Source organism: Gouania willdenowi, chromosome 1, assembly GCF_900634775.1.
Source record: "Gouania willdenowi chromosome 1, fGouWil2.1, whole genome shotgun sequence".
Lineage (NCBI taxonomy): Eukaryota > Metazoa > Chordata > Actinopteri > Blenniiformes > Gobiesocidae > Gouania > Gouania willdenowi.
Window position 1 is genome coordinate 33,902,299 of NC_041044.1, and position 19,929 is coordinate 33,922,227.

Genomic DNA, 19,929 nt, shown 5'->3' on the forward strand with positions numbered 1-19,929 from the left:
GCTCTCCAGTGATTGGATTAGAACATTGGAACTTGGTCCTACTGTGGAGGTAGGACTGATGACATCATCACTGTAGAGGTAGGGCCAATGTTCCAATGATCCAAAAATGGGTGGGGCTTGGGGGTGGGCTCTCCAGTGACTGGATTAGAACATTAGAACATAGGGATGGCATCATCACTGCAGAGGTAAGACTGATGACATTATCACTGTATGTTCCAAAATGGGGGGGGGCGTGGGGGTGGTGCTCTCCAGCGATTGGCTCTGGCGTGCACGTGGCTATGGAGTGCAGTGATTAGCCTATTGGTAAAAGGAAAACACAGACATATATTTGCACAGAACATTGCAGGAAGTTTGTCTTGTAAGCTTTGAAAATGGTCAGCTACGTCTCAACACTTTAATAATTTTATAATTTAACATAAAACTGGGGAACCATGTTACATTTCTATGTACGGTTCTACACATATGCAGTTAACAATTATTAAAATGTTTATTATTTAAGATCAAGCTTTCCCACATTTTACCATTTAAAAAATATCAAAATCTATATTTTCATTGATTAGGAAGCCTATTTCCAATAGATAGGAAATAAACAAAATGATAGATATTTGTTTTTAGTGTATTTTACAGCTTTTCATAAGTGATGCTAACAGAAAGCTAATTAATTGTAATTGAACTTTAGTAATTGGGAATGTAATTGTAATTGACTATCAGAGGATTAAAAAATGATTATAATTTCATTATAATTGGGAAAAAAAATGCTGTTACTGTAACTGTAATCATAATTTAATTGTAATTGAACATAGGTAATAGAAAACACTGAAAACAAAGAAAAATGCAATTGACTTCAACCCTAAAACTGATATGCATTTGACTTTATTTATGTAATCTACGCAGAGATTTAAGTTTTAATGCTACGTCTGCTAGCTGTAACTCAAACATGCGCAAGCGTCAAAAAGACTGCAGCACAGTAGGGACTTGTGCTGTTGCTAGAGTACAACGGAACATGAAGCGGGCAAGTGTTCCCTCATGTAACGATCGGTCTACATGGAATGTCAAAGTCTCACACACACACACACACACACACACACACACACACACATAGAAACACTTAGCCACCGTCACACAGAGCCTGTTGCTTACTGAGGTTGAGTGGCAGACGCAGCGTGAAACATCAGTCAATGTTCCCACGGATCAGTCATTGTGTGCGTGTGTGTGTGCGTGTGTGCGTGCGTGTGTTTTTGAACAAATGCATGCATTCACATTCACTTTACAGTATTATGTACACTGGAGTCTCTTCAGGGATAAGAACAACATCATGATGTTTTCTCTTCACTTCACTTACAAATTTCTTCTGCAATACACACTGAGATCCACTGTGGACCACAGCATGTCTCCAAACAACTTTCTTTTCTATTATTTCCTTTGTACTGTTAAAGAATACACGATAATTGTGACTCAGATGATTCTACATTTACCCATGTGGCCTCTCACTAAACAGCCAGCGTCCATGAACCACCAGATGATGTCTATATTGCGTTGGTCGGTCTGGACCACATCTGCACGTCTATACAATAAGTTGGCATCTGAATGTCACGACCACGACCTCATCCGGACCTTGATATGACGTTAGGGTGTCGCAATTCGATATTGATATCGAATATCGATCTGATATCAGCCTGAAAACAAATATCGGATATTCATTTTTTCTTTTTTTTTATTCAATTGTAGAATAATAAAAATGATGTAACCAATTGGTTAATAATAATGACTATTGTTCTCTGTTTGAGTAACATCACTTGATCAAGCCTTTTCTAACATTCCACACTACAAAAAAAGTATTTATTTTTTTTGTTAAAGTAGAAAAAAAAAAAAAAACATCGGAAATTTGTATGATTCATGCTGATATCGGATCAATATCGGTATCGGCCGATAGGCAAGGCTGCAATATTGGTATCATATCGGAAATGAAAAAGTTGTATCGGGACATCCCTATATGATGTTTTCTGCTCACTTCACATAATGAAATTTAAACAGCCTAGCGTGCGTGCGTGTGTGTGTTTGTGCTTCTGTTTATTACAAATCATTATTCAGTATTATCTACAGTCACTAAGTATATATCCACGTGTATTTCAGTAACCTTCATAAATGCACTTCTAACTTTTCAAGAAATAATGTAAATGTCGAGCCTTAATTCCCACTGAGTCGTTGAGAAGACGTCTTATTCACAAACAACAACATGAACATCAAAATGTATTTTAATGTTGTGTTTTGTCTATGTACTTCAGACAATACATTTGGTAAATGTTTCAAATAACTGACAGTGTACCTTTGAAAAATAATGTGGGTAAAAGCGTTCACATTTGGCTTTATTCTACGATGTCAATAAAACTAAATCGCATACGGAAGTGTGTTTGAAAGCATAGGGCCAGGGGTACAAATCCAACCTGGGTCATCTTTCTTATGCCGCCTTCTTGGCAAGTCTATAACACGTCGTTTTCGGATGTCCAGACGACATCCAAAAAAGACGTCGTAAGAACTTTCACTCTGCACCCGTCAGAGATGTCTTCTCAACATCGGACCATCACATCACTTCAACATTGTTTCAATGTCGGTTTGCTCAGTGGTCTCTCAGATAGGGCTGGGCGATATATCAAGATTCAAAATATCGAGTCTATATCGATATATACTGTATATGTTTTAATAGCCTTTTTTGTTTTAAAACCCTTATTCTCAGCATTATAAACACTGTTAAATAGAGTTCTGAGTGCGTCCTAACCCAGATCTTCCCTTAAACATGCCACTTTACAGAACTCACTCACACGTGCTGTCCTTTATAGGAGAAAAAGCCAAAAGTGGGACTCTTTGTGCAACTGGTTGTTAATAAATGTGCCTGTGTGGCATTTTTAATCAGTAAATTTAACCCAGAAATGTCTTTCTGGCAAGACTTTATGGAGTTAAAAATATAGAGATATATATTGTATGTCACCATTTTGAGAAAAAGTATTGAGATTTGAGTTTTATTCCATATCGCACAGTCCTGCTTCTCATGCTTCTACATCAGTGTTTATGTGAGTCTAACTTAAACAAAAGCAGGCTTTTTTTTTAATTTTTAATTAAACACATCGCTGCACAGTGTTAAAGTTTCTCAAGTCAGGTAGCTATCATATAAAGCCATCATGCACATGTCGTAGGGATATGTCCCTCAAAATGAACATTATGTTTATTTTCAAATGATCTGAAGAGTTCTAAAGGCATTGCAAATTGTGCACGAGGCAGAATTTAGTTTTCCACTGACATTGAAAACATAATATAGACTTACATAAAACAGAGTGAGCCTATACTGTCTAAATCTGCAGTTTCTAAACTTATCAAAGCGAAGCGGAATGGGTTTTTAGGCCTCAATAAAACAATACTGAATGACAAAATGACTTTTTTGGGCCTTTGGCAACATTCAATGACGCCTCAGTATTCATGTATAGACATTAGAGGGAAATAACTGCATAGGTTTTCTGAGAACAGACTAATTAAAAACCACTATGGACAGATTCAAGTCTAATTAACTATCAATGTGTGTTTTATTGGTTCATTTCTAATTGTAAAAATGTAATGATTTTGTGTGCAAGGGGTATGACCTGGTTTTTTGCGGAAAAAAATAAAACAAAATCTGTCGTAAATATAAAAATGTTTAAATAAAACTTTATGGAGTATTGAGTTTTCATTGAACAGTCCGTTTAGCCTGCTATAATATCAGAGGGCTTGATGTGCATGAATGATCTTCAACTACCTTGATTAAAGCATGGCAATGTATAGAAATGAGGACTTCTGTTTGACACAGAGATGAAAATTATGCAAATCAGTCCAACTCAAAGTATATTTGATTGCATGTCCACGGCTTCCCATGAGATAGAAAATACCATAGAACAGAGCTTTGAAATTTCATCATCAACAGCTACCAACCCTAGTTTACTTATGGATACTGTGAACTAGTATCTAACCTTAAGCACAATGAAAACTGTTTTATTATCATTGATGTGTGTCAGTAGAGCTTTGAAAACAGAAATGGATCAACAGTTAAATATCAATTGGAAAAGAAGAAGACAATTAAATCAAAATTAACACACTTGAAATCAAAAACATAATAATAATAATAATAATAATAATCTTTATTTTTACAATGAAAGTACAGATAAAAATAAAAGAGTACATGTAATAATGAAAGTTTTTCTGCTAAAAGTAGTTTTATCAGTTAAAAGCAAGTCTGAATAGATGAAATGAAAGGTGATATTGGCATAAACTTATTTTAGTCTAAGTATTTCAATTTTGCTTAATTTTTTTTGTGTGAAAATATAAGTGACTGCTTTCTATGGGTTGAAACCTGGCTATTACAATTACATTTTGCTATTGGCTGAGAATAATGTTTGTGGCATTTAGGTGCCTTTTTACGTCGCTGTTGGTCCCGACCCTCCAAAAAAAAAAAAAAGTAACACCAGTTGACTTTGCGGATTGAAATGATTTTGAATGTACATTTTGAGGTACAGTGCGTATTTAATAGGTAGTTAACATAGCATAGATAGTTCTTTGGAGTTTTTATCATATAGACTGGGCGTGTCTTAACAGCTCCAGGAGCTCCGCCCAAAATCAAGGCATTTTTATGAAATTTTCAGCCTTGAAGCAAGTCAGCCAAAACTTTGGGGTTTAGTGACTCTTAAAGAATTATGTTGTGTCAGAAACTCACCTTTCTGTGCTGGACCATAAAATATCCAATACTCTGTGTCATGTCGGGCAGGTACCGACAACTGGACTTTGGGTCACTTGGTTCCAAGCCATATGGTTTCCTTTGCAAACTCAAGTCGAAAAACTGCTATGAAAAATACATGAATGGCTATACTTGAATAAGAACCCACAGCTGCTTGCTGTTACTTACATATTCTGTACAGTAGCAGAAAAAGATTTGTTCCCATGAGTGACCTTGATTAACTTGAGAGAAGAGCCCACTCTGCCTCACTTTTTGCTGCAGTTTTATTATCAATCACTGAGACTTAATACGTTGCACACATATTTTATGCCCTATCTATGATCTAGATTATGGAAAGTCGTTTCGTCTAATAAAAGTGTTTTAAAATATTGTCTTGTTGAGATATACTGTATTCTGTGCTTGTATTGTACGTGGGTTGACTTTTTTCGTTTGAATATCAATCATGAGGCGGATGGTTCATCCTGCACAATCTTGCTAATACACAGTTTTACAAAGGTATGCAGAATTAAAGGAAATGACAAAGGTGATGTGCCCCGATTTTGAATCATGTCTCTACCATGCAGGTTTGTCAGTGGGTGCATCATAGGCAAACAGAGAAAACGTCTAAAATCTGCCCTGAAGGATTTAAATCCAGCTGTTAATTTAACACGTGGTATTCTAGCAGCAAGGCAGCTTCACTACCTGCAACTTGACAATATTACAATATACCTGCAATATACCTACACTACCAAAGTATTCAGTCACTTCTCATAACCACACTATCCGAGACCAAGACTTGCCCAAGATCAGAATGCACCAAGGCAAACAAGATCAATACTTTTGGGAGTTGAGACAAAGTAAAGAATGTGGTGATTGTGGCTCAGTGGTAGATGGGTTGTCCATTAACCAAAGGGTTGGGGATTCAAATCCCGCTCTATCCAAGTCATTGGATTTGTGTCCTTGGGCAAGACACTTTACCCACATTGCCTCGTTTGAATGGGTATGCATTGTGCATGAATGTTGGTGGTGGTCAGAGGGGCCATAGGCGCGAAATGGCAGCCACGCTTCTGTCAGTATGTGGCTACAATGTAGCTTATCACCAGTATGACTGATGTGAGTGACTGGTGTGAATGAATAATGGTTTCTGTACGCGCTTTGAGTCTCCAGGAAAAAAGCACTATATAATTGCTATTATTATTATTATTATTATTATTAAGAACAAGACCAGGACAAGCCAAGACCGAAACAAGACTAAGATCATAAAAATCTATTTTAAAAACCATGACAAGGTTGAAAAGTTAAATTTAATTTTAGTTTTATTTTAAATACACTTGACGGACAAAAACAAGTTATCTGCCGGTCTTTCAAAGCACAACATGGAAAAATTTCAAATCTTGACAAATCAAGACCGGTCTCGAGTACTACAGCACCGTTATAGGGTTATAGATGCCTATCTCAGCTGACATTGGGCACAAGGCACAGCAAACCCCTGGATAGAAACCAGTTTATCACAGAGCAAAACGTTATGTTCACAAACTAACTTTAAATCATTAATTAAAAACACTTTCTAATATCTTCATCTAAGTCAACTGATGCTAAAAAACAAAGACCTTTCCGGAATGGAAAAATTCACTACTGTCTATCAACTCGCATGTTTTGAGCATCCCATTTGCATATTAGGTCATCCAATGTAGGATTCCATCCTAAAACTGGGGGACCTGCCAACCAAATTACAAGCAGCCTGTCAGAAGCCTGTCAGGCGCCTTCACGTGATTCCATGTGAAGGCTTTGTTAGTCATTTGACGCCATGCTAATTAATCCTAGAGCGTCACTGACTGATTTGTATGGATTCAAAGTGTTGGAGCACACATGTTTAATATAACAGGAACAATTTGACTCTGAGGTGATCACTTTCCTCTACCACATTAGGTTAACCGGGTATTTACAAATGGGAACCTCAGAAAGGCAGAGACTGTACCCGTACAATAGAGACGTGGATAAGTGACTAATGTTCTGCCATGCCTAAGCTTCTACTTGCTGAGTGCTCCTGTAAAAGCACTGAACCACTGTTTCTCCAATAGACCTTTTTGCAAATGCAAGCTGCAGATCTGCTGCTTTGCTTTACATCATGGGGTCATTTGTGATAAACAGAGCGTTTCTTCCATTGGCTTTGAATGGAGGCAGGCGAAAAATAAGGGGAAAGAAAGGAAAATAAGAGGATACGAGTTTAACTGCTACAAACACAACAGCAGTCAGAACTGGTAAGTTTCCAAAGCAGTGTAAGTTGTTGGCCGTATGCGTCACATTGAATTTGCTCAGATTTTTTTTCATCGATGTCTGTGTTGTGTTACGGTACAGTAACGTTGGAGCAGTGTCACTCCTTTCTATACGCAAAATAAATTAACATTTTAAGATTAAATCCACTTTGTATTGCGACCAATGGGGGCGAATGGCATTTACACCCTAAAATGGAACCTTTCCGCATAACATTACTAAGGGTATCCCGATCCAATATTGATGATAGTCCATTATCAGCAAAAAAAGTGAAATTAAAAAAACATTAAGGTTATTTTTCAGGATTTTCTCATTTGTGTTTGGTTTATTGTATTAATTGTAGATTATCCTATGTTTAATGTTAAAATTTGATATATTGGTTAAAAATAAATGGGTCATTCCTACCTTATGGTTCAATACTCTAGGCTGCAATGTCGATATCAAATTGGAAGTGAAAAATCGGGATCATATCGGGACACCCCTAATTATTACCTGCTTATGATCTTAACCTGCACAGTAAACTTTATGCTGCAATAAACTGTAACTTCTCATTTTAATCAAAAACATGACAAGTAAGATCACAAACTCGCTTGACAAAAGATCAGTGGATAACTTAAAGTTCTGCGCCACAAATCTTTGGGAACCGTTGTTCGCACGTATCACATCTTCCGCTGACTGAAACACATTTTAATGTCTTCAAATCATAAAAAAGAAATGAGTTTGAATAAAATCAGTTCAGTTTGAGTCAATAAAGTTAGAAGAATTGTATTAACTTCCAGCGTACTCAACAAAATTGCTAAATAAAAAGAGCATATTGCTTTCCCAATAAGGCTCTTTCTTGCAAGGCAAAAGCTTTTGTTCTGGAGGGTCAAATTTAATCTGACTATTTTTATTATATAGCATATAATTTACGGTGCAGCTATTACTAAAGATCAATAGCACTTAAACTCCTCTATTGATATTGAAACCTGCTTTGATTTGCAAGCACATAGGTCTTTGGTCAAATCCAAAGACCTGCTCTCACATGCACATGCAGGCATGTAAACTGATGAACACACAGTGATACACGTACATGGACTTGTACCTGATATAATGCTGTATCTTTCCAATGTCCCAGTGTTGCCCTTGTTCACTGTTCATTTCCTCTGATTGCTCTCAGAAGCATGCTCTCAGATGCCAGACACACACTTGACTAAGTTAAGAAAAAAAGGCTTTTCATTAGATTGGATTGCTAGATCTGTTTTCCTTAGTTTACATTCACAGTCTGAAAGGCCAGCTGGCCAGCAAACCCATACTGAGTCACCAACACACACACACACACAAACTTGCTCACAATATTTGAGGAGGCTCATCATGTTTTCAGTCGTCTAATAATGGTTTGCTTTAACAGAGCCGTGAAACAATGGTGCTCATTAGTAGGCCTATAGGTAGCCATGCATCAGCACACATAAAAATGAAGCGCAAACAAAATAGAGCCCACGTGCACGGATCTGTGTGTGCATGTGGGCGTGCGTTTCTGTGTGAGTGTACACTTCAGAGTTCAGAGTGCCAACTACCTTGCACTTGAACCTATGTCAGCAGTGCCAAAGAAATGACACCAGGGCTGCAAAAAAAAGAAAAAAAAAAACACCAGCAGATGGATGAATAGATGGACTAGAGAAAGTGAACAGAAATCCTTTAAACTCACTGGGCCAAGTAATGACTAATACCACAGGGGTTGAAATTTGATTGGTGACCAAGTGCTGACTATGGCAGACAGGTAAAAGCTAAATATATTACACAGGAATGTGCATTTTAGGAGTTGTAAATATTTGAATTGTGAATTTAGGGCTGTCACCTCGCAGGAAAGAAGCTGTTCTTAGATTATGCCCAGGCAAACTATGAAGGACATTTGATTACCGTAAATGTTTCAGTGAATTTAAGGAAGTGGTATTCTGGATCTTGCCTATCTGATGGAGTGGCGGTAGTTTAGGAGGTAGAGAGGGATTTCCAATGAACTGTGTGGATCAAATTCCATCCCAGCATGGTTATTTTAGCAAAATCCCCTTCTTACCTGATGTGAATGTGAATCAAAGCTTGGTTGTGTTCAGATTTGCAAAAAAACTTTTGTCAGAGTGTAGCCGTTACTCTATGTCTTCAGATATATCTTACCTCCACGTGTATGACTGATGAGGAATAACAGTTTTAGCTGAACCTTTAGTTTCATGATACGTCAAGAGCTTAAAAAAATGTAAGCCATGACATTGAATGCTGTTTTGTTCAAGTTCTTATGGAAGTTCTTATTTTCCATGGATCAGACCTTTGAGTGTGTTGACGTTTGATTTCAGACTGTTAAAGAAGTCCTACATCACTTTTTTCCAAAACAAGTGCCAGGATGATTAGCCAGATTTGTGTACTCGCCAATATCGGGTTTGAATATTAATGCCACTAAAGCTGCTATAAAATAAATACAGTAATTTGGGGCATATAAGTATTGCAATAACACAACATCTGTTGGCTAGACACAGCACAGAGACAGAGGAATCGATCTGGAATTTTCCTGCCTGATGAATAGTGTCGGTTCCTCAGGACGGGTCAGAAGAATAATTCCAAGGTCGCCATTAAATCTGTGACTTTCGTAAACTTCAGTAAATGTTTTCCAAAACAAATTCAAACAAAATCGGATATCGGTCCGATATCAGCCAGAAAACGAGTATTGAATTTAATCGGACTGCGTCTAAAATCTCTGATATAAGCGTTCCGATAAGTTTTTGTTGTTTTTGTCCCCGCCCTCAGTTGTTCCCACCATATACTGACAGTAAAAAATAACTGAAGTGAACTTGAATTGTTGACTATTGTTCTCTGTTTGAGGAACATCACTTGATCAAGCTTTTTATAACATTCGACACTACAAAACAAGTAATAAAAGTATGTATGATTCATGCTGATATCATATCAGATCAATCATTATTCAAGGCTGCAATATCGGTATCGTATCGGAAGTGAAAAAGTTGGGACATCCCTACCATTCAATAAATATTCTTTTCACAATTCAGATAGAGATATTCCCCCCTTTATATGTGGCTTTAAATTCACTGGATACAACTTGAGGTCATTGTGAAATCAAAATGTCAATTTCCATCTCCTGAATCTGGAACCACCCACTCGAATCAAAGTCAATTTAGAGCTCTGCATCTGCACAGTATCAAGGTCCCCTTCTCAGAAATGTGATCACATAAAATGCTACTTGAAATGTCAAACGGCTAAAGAATCTCATCGATTTCCTGATTTATCCAATCACTGGTAATCAGTAACAGCAACAGAATGTACAAAGTGGACATTTCCCACCACAATCATGTTCTACTTTACACACCTTGGTGAAAACTGATGCACGTGTGGTTCATAGTCCATTTGTATCATGTACATACACATATTATTTTCTTAAAAAGCTACTTTCACTCTAATAAACACTTTAATATGTTGGATTATTACAAGTCAATTGTATACCTTCATCAGTCTGGTTAACCTGCTTAATCTTTTCTGGATCACCCTATATCTAGTCATGCTTAAGAAAAAACACAGTGAAAGATCTTTTTACCCTACACAGAAGAATACTTATACATCTGGCCTGTGTTACATACAGTATGTAATTTGCTTTCATCAGTGTTATTTTAGACATGAATAATAAATAAAGACACAAGAGGTAGATGGAGTTAGTAACACACTAATGTATTTGTCCATTAATATGCACTGCACACCACACACTAATGGATAAACAAAAGTGTGTGTTTAGCCTGATTGTTTATCTTTGTCTTGACATTTGGAAAGAATACGAACTTAAAAAAGTCAAATGGAATTTTGATAACTGACTTCTTATTTGGACACTTTCCCAGCATTCTAAGAAACAAAAGAACCTGGCAACCCTCCCAAGCAGCCACCAGCCTCCAAACACACCAGTCTGAGCCCCTAAAGTCAATCAGGATTGATCAAGAAGCAGTCACCACCCAACCGTGCACTTCTGTCCTTATTAGGGATAAGTGCGCATCTGCTAGTTGTGCGCGTCCTACCTTGAGCGCCTCTATATCCAGAGACGTCGACCGGTCCATGACAGACAGTGGAGTGTAGCGCGTCAGTCACGAAAATACAAGTCCATCCGACGTAGAAGATGAGAATGAGAGTGGGAAAAAAAAAAGTTCAGGTGTTCCCTAGACTCCCAAACTCTGCTGTAACATCCCGGGCTTTCAGTCAGGATCAGGATCAGGATCAGGATCAGGACAGACTATATTAGGATTCCTGCGGGCGGCTGATGTTGTCTGTTTAAGCCTTCCGGTGGGTCGCTTGGTAAAACCAAGACTCCATGCCGTGGAAGGAAACCCGCCTTCGCCCGTGCTGCGGATGGATGGGGCAGAAAACAGACGAAAGGAGCTTTATGATCCGTGCGTAATATTTCAAAACAGCGGTTTTTACGCACCTGGCGATCCGCTGCCTGTTCGATTCAAATGCAGTTTCCCTCTGCTGGAATGAAGCCCGGATTTAAACTCCCCTGGATGTCGGTCGGCAGGTGGATGGATGCTTATAGTGTTAGTGTTAGATCCCGTTGACAGCGGGGAGAGAAGAGAGAGAGAGAGAGAGAGAGAGAGAGGTGACGTTTGAGTGCGTAGCAAAACTGAAGGAGATGCGTCCGGAACGGAAAGGTGATATTCTGTCTTGCCTGGGCGACTTCCATGCGGCAAACCGCCAGAGATGTCAGCTCTCCGAAAAGAGAGAGAGAGAGAGAGAGAGAGAGAGAGAGAGAGAGAGAGAGAGAGAGAGAGAGAGAGAAAGAGAGAGAGAGATTGCTGAGAAGAGCTGATGAGATGGGATGCTTGAGTTGAGTCGGAGGAGAGTATGAAGGATGGTCGGTGTATATTATTTGAGTGACTGACGTCGCGCCACTGTGCACGTGCGTGCGTGTGAATTGAGTGGTGGTGGCTGTGGGGGGGGGGTCCTAATAAAGCAGATGAATCAATGCTTTGCTACACAAGTCTTGACAGAGATTGAAATGCAGAGGCTGTTCGGAGTGAGCTGCTGCTCTCTCTCTCTCTCTCTCTGTGTATGTTTTTGTCAATTTATTACTGTATTTTACTTGATATATAAAATTAGATAAAATAGAAAACAGTAGTGTTGGGACAATATTATTTTATTTACTTTTTAACTCAGGAAGAATGTGTAAAAAATAAAATTAAATTTAAAAAAAACAAGAACTTTGCCTAAATAACACGTTTTTTTTTTCTATTTAACGTGCAACAAAGTGCCACTCTGCCAATAGAATGTAAAAAAAAAAATGACATTCTAAGCCACCACCTCCACCCTCCACCCCCACCCCAAAACAAATTTAAAAAAATGACGTTTTAATTTTGCTAATAGATAATACTTGCTATAATATTTAATAGCACCAAAAGACAGAAAGGCCTTGAGAAAGCCGGACTGTTGGGTGACCTGACATATGGGCCACCATAGGTGGAGTTTGAGAAAACAGAAAGAAATACCAACAGTCTCGAGATTCGCACCAACCACAATTTGTGTAACAAATACAATATCACAAAACTGATTAGTAACATAATTGATGATGTTGACTATAAAAATTTACGTCGACGCGTTGTTTAATGTTGTAAATTCCTGATAAAATCAGGCCGCTGGCTGCTTTCGCTCATTTTTGCTGCAGTACCATACATGAACTGCTGGGGGCAGTGTCGCTTCACAATTTACATTGTAAAGAAGAATTGCACAAGAGAAAAAGAACCAACCTAAAGTCTCAAAAGTTTGGGACCATTTCACCCAAAACTTATACTAATATAATACATATTTGTGACATAAAACTAACAGTAATATGTTAGAATCAAAGCAGCCGAAAACTATTTTATAAAAAAAAATACATATATGTTTTTCAAATTCATTTGGGAAAAGTGTAATGGAAACTTTTGACCACTAGGGGGGGCAACGCTCCCCCGCCAACTCCACGTATGTGGGCCATCCTACTGTAATGTGCAAACTTAACAAGGTTATGTCTGCCTCTATCAGAGAGAGAGAGAGAGAGAAAGTACAGATGCACCACATGCCATTACAGAACCATTATCACAGATTAATTAACTGGGAAGAGGAAATAACAGATGAGCATGTCCCATTTAGCCTCACATGTGACATTTCCCTCTTGTTTCTCTCTGTGCGTTGTTGTGCGAACTGTAGACTAATCCTTGCCTTAATGGCTGCCAATAAGCCTCTTCATTATCAACAACATATGTTTTGAGTTTTATGTGTTGGAATGAATATTAGCGAGTTAGGAGGAAAAAGAGAGGTGCGAAGAGAATGTGGTAAAGGAGGCCAGAAAGAAGCAAAGGGAAGAGATTAAGATAGTGGTGGGAGTGGAGTGAGAGAGTTGCAAAGGGATAATGACAAATCATGAATGAAAAGTTACTGAAAGAGGGATCAGAGATGAAGACCATGTAAAGAGAAAGAAAGGTAGGGCGAGCCGAAGAAAGTAGTTAGAAATCAAAAAGAATGATGGGATGAAAGGAAAGGAGAGCTGGAGGGGGAAATAGAGGAAGCGCCGGTATATAATATTAAAGAGATTGTGGAGAACTGAGAAAAGGAAAGAAGGAGAGCTGCTGTTCCATATTATTCCTTTTTTGCAATGTAACAACTTTATGTGATTACCACAATCACATTTTACTCTCTAACACAGGGGTCACCAACCTTTCTGAAACTGTGAGCTACTTCATAGGCACTGTAATCAGAAAGGCTACCAGTTAGAAAAGCACTTCTGAAATACTACATTTTTGCGGTTTCTCTTTAATTAAAGGATAAGGCTAGCAGTAACTTAAAAAGGTATAGAAATAATTTGTGTTCTTTTTGAATAATGTTAAGGTCACGAAATGTACTTTGATCTCCTGACATATTTCGACTGTCAACAGCCGGTCTTCCTCAGAGGCAACCGATGATTGCTTTGATGTTATCTTGACTTCCGCGTAATAATTCCAGCAAGTTATTTTTGTGTTCTTTTTGAATAATGTGAAGGCTTCATGGATAAAGACTATTTTTCAGGAAATGTACTTTGATCTCCTGACATATTTCGGCTGTCAACAGGCGGTCACTTGCCAGCCGAAACATATGAAATTGTCATTGGTGTCGACATTGGTGGTCTGAATTTGCAACGCCCTGCCTACCCAACCATAGTGCTCACGGTACGTCACTGATGTGGGTCTAATTAAACATAGTTTATATATATTTTTGTATAGCTATAATTTCCCAAGATATCATTCATTTTATAAAGTGTCTTTTGGTATGGTTGCCTTACGGACAACCCCCGGTGCTATTGTAGCGTCTTAGGGTTAGGGTTAGGGTTAGGGTAAGGTTTAGTCTTGTGCTGCGTTCAAACACGCCATTAGTCATGTGACCTAACCTGGCCACTGACTGATCTATCATGTGACTTAAATTGGCCAAATAGAGACGCTGCGTCAGGATGGAATGTCGGTATATTGATACGACAACTGCACGGCTAGCCACTGCCTTCATTTTATTTATTGACATCAAATGGTGTATATCTTTTTGGATGTGTGTGTGTGTATAGGAATATTTGATGTATGTGATTGCACAAAATGTAATAAATGTCACATGCCTGAAAAAATAAATATTAAGAAATAAGTACATTTAAAATAAACTTTAAAAAAAACCCTAACCACATTCATTGAGTTACCTTGAAGTGTCAAATGCACTTTAGTTAAACAAATACGTTTGCCTTGCCATGAATCAATTTGCTTCCCTGTTCATTTTTTATTATTCTTTTTATTTTATCTTGTTATATCTATAGTATATATGGCCACAATATCTTACTTGTCCCATTTTGTGAACATCATCCTCTTCTTCAAGGAAGAATTACTGCAGTTGAAATCCACTGCAACTTCAGAGCATCAGTAGCGCACTGATCCTTTACAACAGCCGTGCTCTTAGGCCACATCGTTCAAGTATTATACAGACTCTAAGAGCAACAGGCATACAAGCAATTTATTGGACTTTCCTGTAAGTGCGAAGATTCCTTGTGCACTTGCCATTTATCCTGTAATGAGCATGGAAAAAAAAAAACAAGCAAACACACCCACGATACAAAGATAGAAGATAAAAAAACAACTTAGTGTTTTTTCAAAGACTTGGTGTATCTGTGAAAGTAATGGATTACAAAAAATACTCACATTAAAAACAAAAAAAATGTAATGAAGAGACAACAATCAAACGCATCACATCATAGCCGACCAATCAGATTAAAAGTAATGCACCGCACCAAAACCACATTGAATGGGGGTTTTTTTTCTCGGTTTTAGAGTTCATAAATATAGCTATACATAGAGCCCATGAGAATTTGTTTTATTTTGAATTGAATTAATTGGTGTAATTTTTTTATTTTTATTTTTTAAACCAAAAAAAAAAAGTCAATTTTGACAAAACTTTTATTTTACACATATGCCTTTGTGGAAAATAAATTAAGTTCCAATTGTACAAGATTTGGTATCCTCCTTTTTAAGTTTGTACATGAGATGTTTACAGTATGCAAGGGAACCGTGGCAAGATTTATTACCAAAAACATAAACGTGGGAGGTGAAAGTAACTAGAAACTTTTACTTTGAGTTCTATTTAAATCAACTACTTTTTACTTGTACTTGAGTATTTTATGTATAACTTACTAGTTCTTTTATTTGAGTACAAAGTACCAGTACTTCTACTTGAGTAAGATATATCAGTACTCTTTACACTTCTGCCCTTTTTGGCTCTGATTTTCAGTTTTACACACTGTCAAGATATTTTTCTTTTTTTTTTTTCCTCCTTGGCTCCAATCCTCCCAACATTTCTCTTTTAATAAAACCCACTATATCATCTTTTATTATAGTACTATAATACCAAAATACATATTTTATTCAAACCATATACATATATTTATAGCATTCCCATTGTTTTTTTAATACATGGTTGATACCCCCCCCCCACACACACACACACACACACACATTGCATCTCTAATATGTACAGTATTTGTATATATTCCTTTGTGAAAGTGTGCCAGACTCCACCGGCACTGTTATTTGGTTTCCGATGCAGCAGAGCAGTGAACAGAAGTGTCTTCGACATGCCTTTCTGTCTTTCTGTCACTCAAATCTGTCTGTCTTACAACTCTCCTCCAGGTTGTGATCAGATAAACAGTTGATTTTTGCGCTCAAATGCAAAGCACAGCTGTTTGCTTAGCTAGCTGTAGAGAGATCAAAAGCCTGTGGGAGATTCAGAATATTCTTGTTGCCATGCAGCAAGTGAAAAGTTGGAAAAACAGCTTGTTGGATACCGTTAAGCCTCCACTGAGAGAACCAAAGACATGCATGTTGAAATAAATGTTTCATATTTTTATTACTGGACTTTGTTCTGGCTAATGGACACACATAGGCAAAATGAAAAATAATTGGCATATTATGAAATATCGTCAAAAATGTGAGGTCATCAGTGTGTCAAATGTCAAACTTTGATAGGTTCCATCAATGCAGCTTTCTGGTTGATTAAAACACAAATGTCATTGGAAGTGGTGACGTTCATTATCTATTTTCTCTTCCAGTTTTATCCAGATTATTATCATTAGCTGGGTTTCCATTACAGATTTTCACTAAATAAATGCGATATTTTTAAATGTCGACAAAGTATAATTGCGCTTTGAACGTGTTTCCATTGAAGGTTGTTTTGGGCTGGAGCCTCGTAACTCCCGTAAAATCTCATCCTGCAGGAAAATGAATGCTCAGAACCTCCTTATAACACTTCATATTCTTTTGTGTTTCACGTCTAATGTGACAGTAATCATTTTTAAGCATAATGCCAAGAAATGACCCGGCCTTCTCTTCTGTTTACACGTACTGCACCATGTTTACTGGGAGAGCAGTGGTCATGTGACCAAGTACATCACATTCAGCGACCTGTATTTGTGGAAAAAGTGTTTTTATAGCACTTTTGCGACACATTTCAATGTGTCACCTGAAATACCCCCTTAATAAAGCGTTAAAACTTTTGAGCGATATTTGAGTGCGTTCTTTGTTTCAATTCAGGTGTTTCCGTTACAAGTTTTTATTGCGCTATTTAGATTTTGCGCATTTCCAAGGGTAATGGAAACGCAGCTATAGATGTTGAACGCAGAGGGTCGGGAGCGGGTTCCACCATAACCTCATTAAATTACAAGCCTGATAAACAGAGATTAAAGGGCTTTATGGGTGAGCAGAATATTGTATAATCTCACTAATTTAAGCATGCATTTCTTCATTCCTGCTTTTGCTGCAGCAACAGTGTTGTGTTGAATTATGGATTTTAATTCTTCATAATTTTAAAGAATTATTCCTCGTGTTACAGTTCTGCTGTTCCCCCCTGCCCTGTCTGTGCGCTTGTGTGTGTTTTGTGTTGTATGTTCTCTTTCTGAATGCAAAACAGGCTTGGTGCGTCCATTTAGTCCCTCCTATCTCCTTTCCTATCCACTTTTCCTTATACCCTGGGAATTGTTTAAGAGGTAGACATGATAAAGAGCGTTCAAATTTTCTTTAAGATGAGGAAAAGAGGCTCAATGTTTCCTTTAAAACTTCCTTTTGCCTAGGAAAAACTGGTGCATCCTTTACCAAAGGAGACCAGATAATGCTGACCCTCGATTCCTTGCAGCAACAGCATTTAAAGGTACACACACACCCGAGCGCTTACTCACGATGACCAACAAAGGATGCAAATTATATAAGTTACCAATGCAAGACTATAACTTGAACTACTTTAGATAATCTAAAACCCATATCTTATTATAGCCATATTATCAGATTATTACTGACATAAAACCGAACACTGTCATTCAAGAAAAAGGGATCAGAGACATCTTTAGCCACATTATGTTTTATTCAACGTTATTCATATTTCTGAGTGGAAGGTGAGTGTGAGCAACCATTCTCAATGTGACGTTCTTTTAGTTTCACTTTTGTTCCTCGTAGCCTGGTAACCTCTTTTCCTTTGATTCACATTCACACCTTATGATTTTTGAGATTATATCAGCAAAAAGTGTTATAAATGCGCTTTTAGTAGTCCATTTTTGCAAATTTGTAGGGTGTCTGTCAAAACAAATGTATGGAAGCCCGTTTCCGCCACTAAAAAAAAAAAATCACCAAGGAAAGTCATAATTATGAGAAAGAAAGTCATAATTATGAGAAAGAAAGTCATAATTATGAGATAGAAAGTCATAATTATGAGTTAAGAAAGTCATAATTATGAGATAGAAAGTCATAATTATGAGTTAAGAAAGTCATAATTATGAGAAAGAAAGTCATAATTATGAGAAAGAAAGTCATAACTATGAGATACAAACTGCGCATTTGCAGCAGTCTACCGATGTACGGCTTTTTAGGCACAACACTGGCCTGGGCACATGGACTCCTATAAAGGAGGTAGGATCTTTCTTTTATCTTATACTGGATTTTTCAGTGGTACTGGAAATTAAAGATCCTTGACTTTACTCTTCCTTGTATCTTGACGATATGATTAATGTTCAGAGAATCGTTAAACTGTACAAAGTGGATGCAGGCCTAAAAAAGCCAGGTACCAGCGTATGTTGTGTCACTAACAAAGTGCACTAAAGTTATTTATAATATTGATGATATGGGATGCTAAAGTGACAGTGATTCTCTCTCCAGCCGCACGTTTGCGTTTATAGCTTATCCTCACTAGTTTAGGTGGCGTGAGTACGGGTAATTTTAGTGTGGTGGGATGCGGATGTAAATAAATGTGTTTAAAGTAAACAGTCGCTCCTTTCCTTTGTGGGGAGCTGCTGCTGACTGTGCCTCAACGGGTGTTGTGCCGAAATTGGTGACCCCGTCAGATTGTGTGTCCGCAGCGTGCAGCATTTCACAACAAAAACGTGTGCGTAATTGTCAACAGCAGAGAAGTTATGTTAACAAAGGTGCCATTGGCACACTAACCGTAGGATAAAACAGTGTTGCGGTACGAGAGAGAGAGAGAGAGAGAGAGAGAGAGAGAGAGAGAGAGAGAGAGAGGGAATTATGGTCTATTATATTTATTTGTAGATTTAAAAAAAATACAATCATAATAATGATCTTGATTAGAACATTAACTGAAAATACAAAGGTCAGTCTTGGTCCAACATTAGGTGAGAGATGACTGGAAGTTTTAAAAACTGTATAATTAGTTCTGTTCAGGAGGCACTAAATACTGTTTCATGACACTTATTTACAAAATAAGATTCTTTAAAATGTGTGTTATCACTCGTTCATTCCATCATTGTGATAAGTAGTTGTTTTTTTCATAGTATTCTGAGTAAAATGTCGGACAAAGGGGTACTTGGATTCAGAAACAAGAAAAAGGGGGAACTTGAGCCAAACAAAGTTAGAGAACCACTGCTTTAAACGGTCCTTAATTTTCAGTGCTATATTAATGCGCATTTAAGGATAAATTTGAATAATAATTAAAAAAAATGTTTTAAAATATGACGTCATCCACAGGGTTAAAGAACAAGCGTAGATGGGACTACATGGAGCTCAAAATCAAAGTGGTCGTATGTTTGCAGTAGACATTTTGTTAATGGTAGGTTGTGTATTTTGGGGATCTAATTTCTTCCTGACTGATTTTATGACATTGATTATGAATTAGCATACATTTAAATTGTAATTTATTCAGTAATGACTGAAATGTTTATGGCTAGTATGTCTAACTTGAAGACAAGCAACGTGAAATTAATAGCAAATATGACTTGTATATGAACTGTAAGTATATTAAATAAACAAATGTGCTTCATATACCTATTTATGTTTTAATTTAGGCTGTATTATTATTATTATTATATTAATAGCGGCGCGAGCGTAGCATAGCCACAATGTGTAACAAGCGAATTATCATGA

At 37.4% G+C, this 19,929-nt stretch overlaps 1 protein-coding gene across 2 annotated transcripts in view; it reads right to left on the bottom strand.

The window, feature by feature from the left end:
- Nucleotides 1-11,849, bottom strand: part of sgcz (sarcoglycan zeta) — a 372,407-nt gene extending 360,558 nt beyond the window's left edge. Inside the window, exons 1-2 of one of the 2 annotated variants that reach the window (XM_028456492.1) lie at nt 11,460-11,849; nt 11,056-11,377 (exon numbers count right to left, since the gene is read on the bottom strand). In XM_028456492.1, coding sequence (XP_028312293.1) covers nt 11,056-11,094 — 39 coding nt within the window. In that variant the 5' untranslated portion in view covers nt 11,095-11,377; nt 11,460-11,849. Of the gene's footprint in view, nt 1-11,055 lie in introns of both variants that reach the window. The other variant, XM_028456482.1, reaches the window with a different exon arrangement.
- Between the last annotated feature and the right edge of the window lie 8,080 nt (nt 11,850-19,929).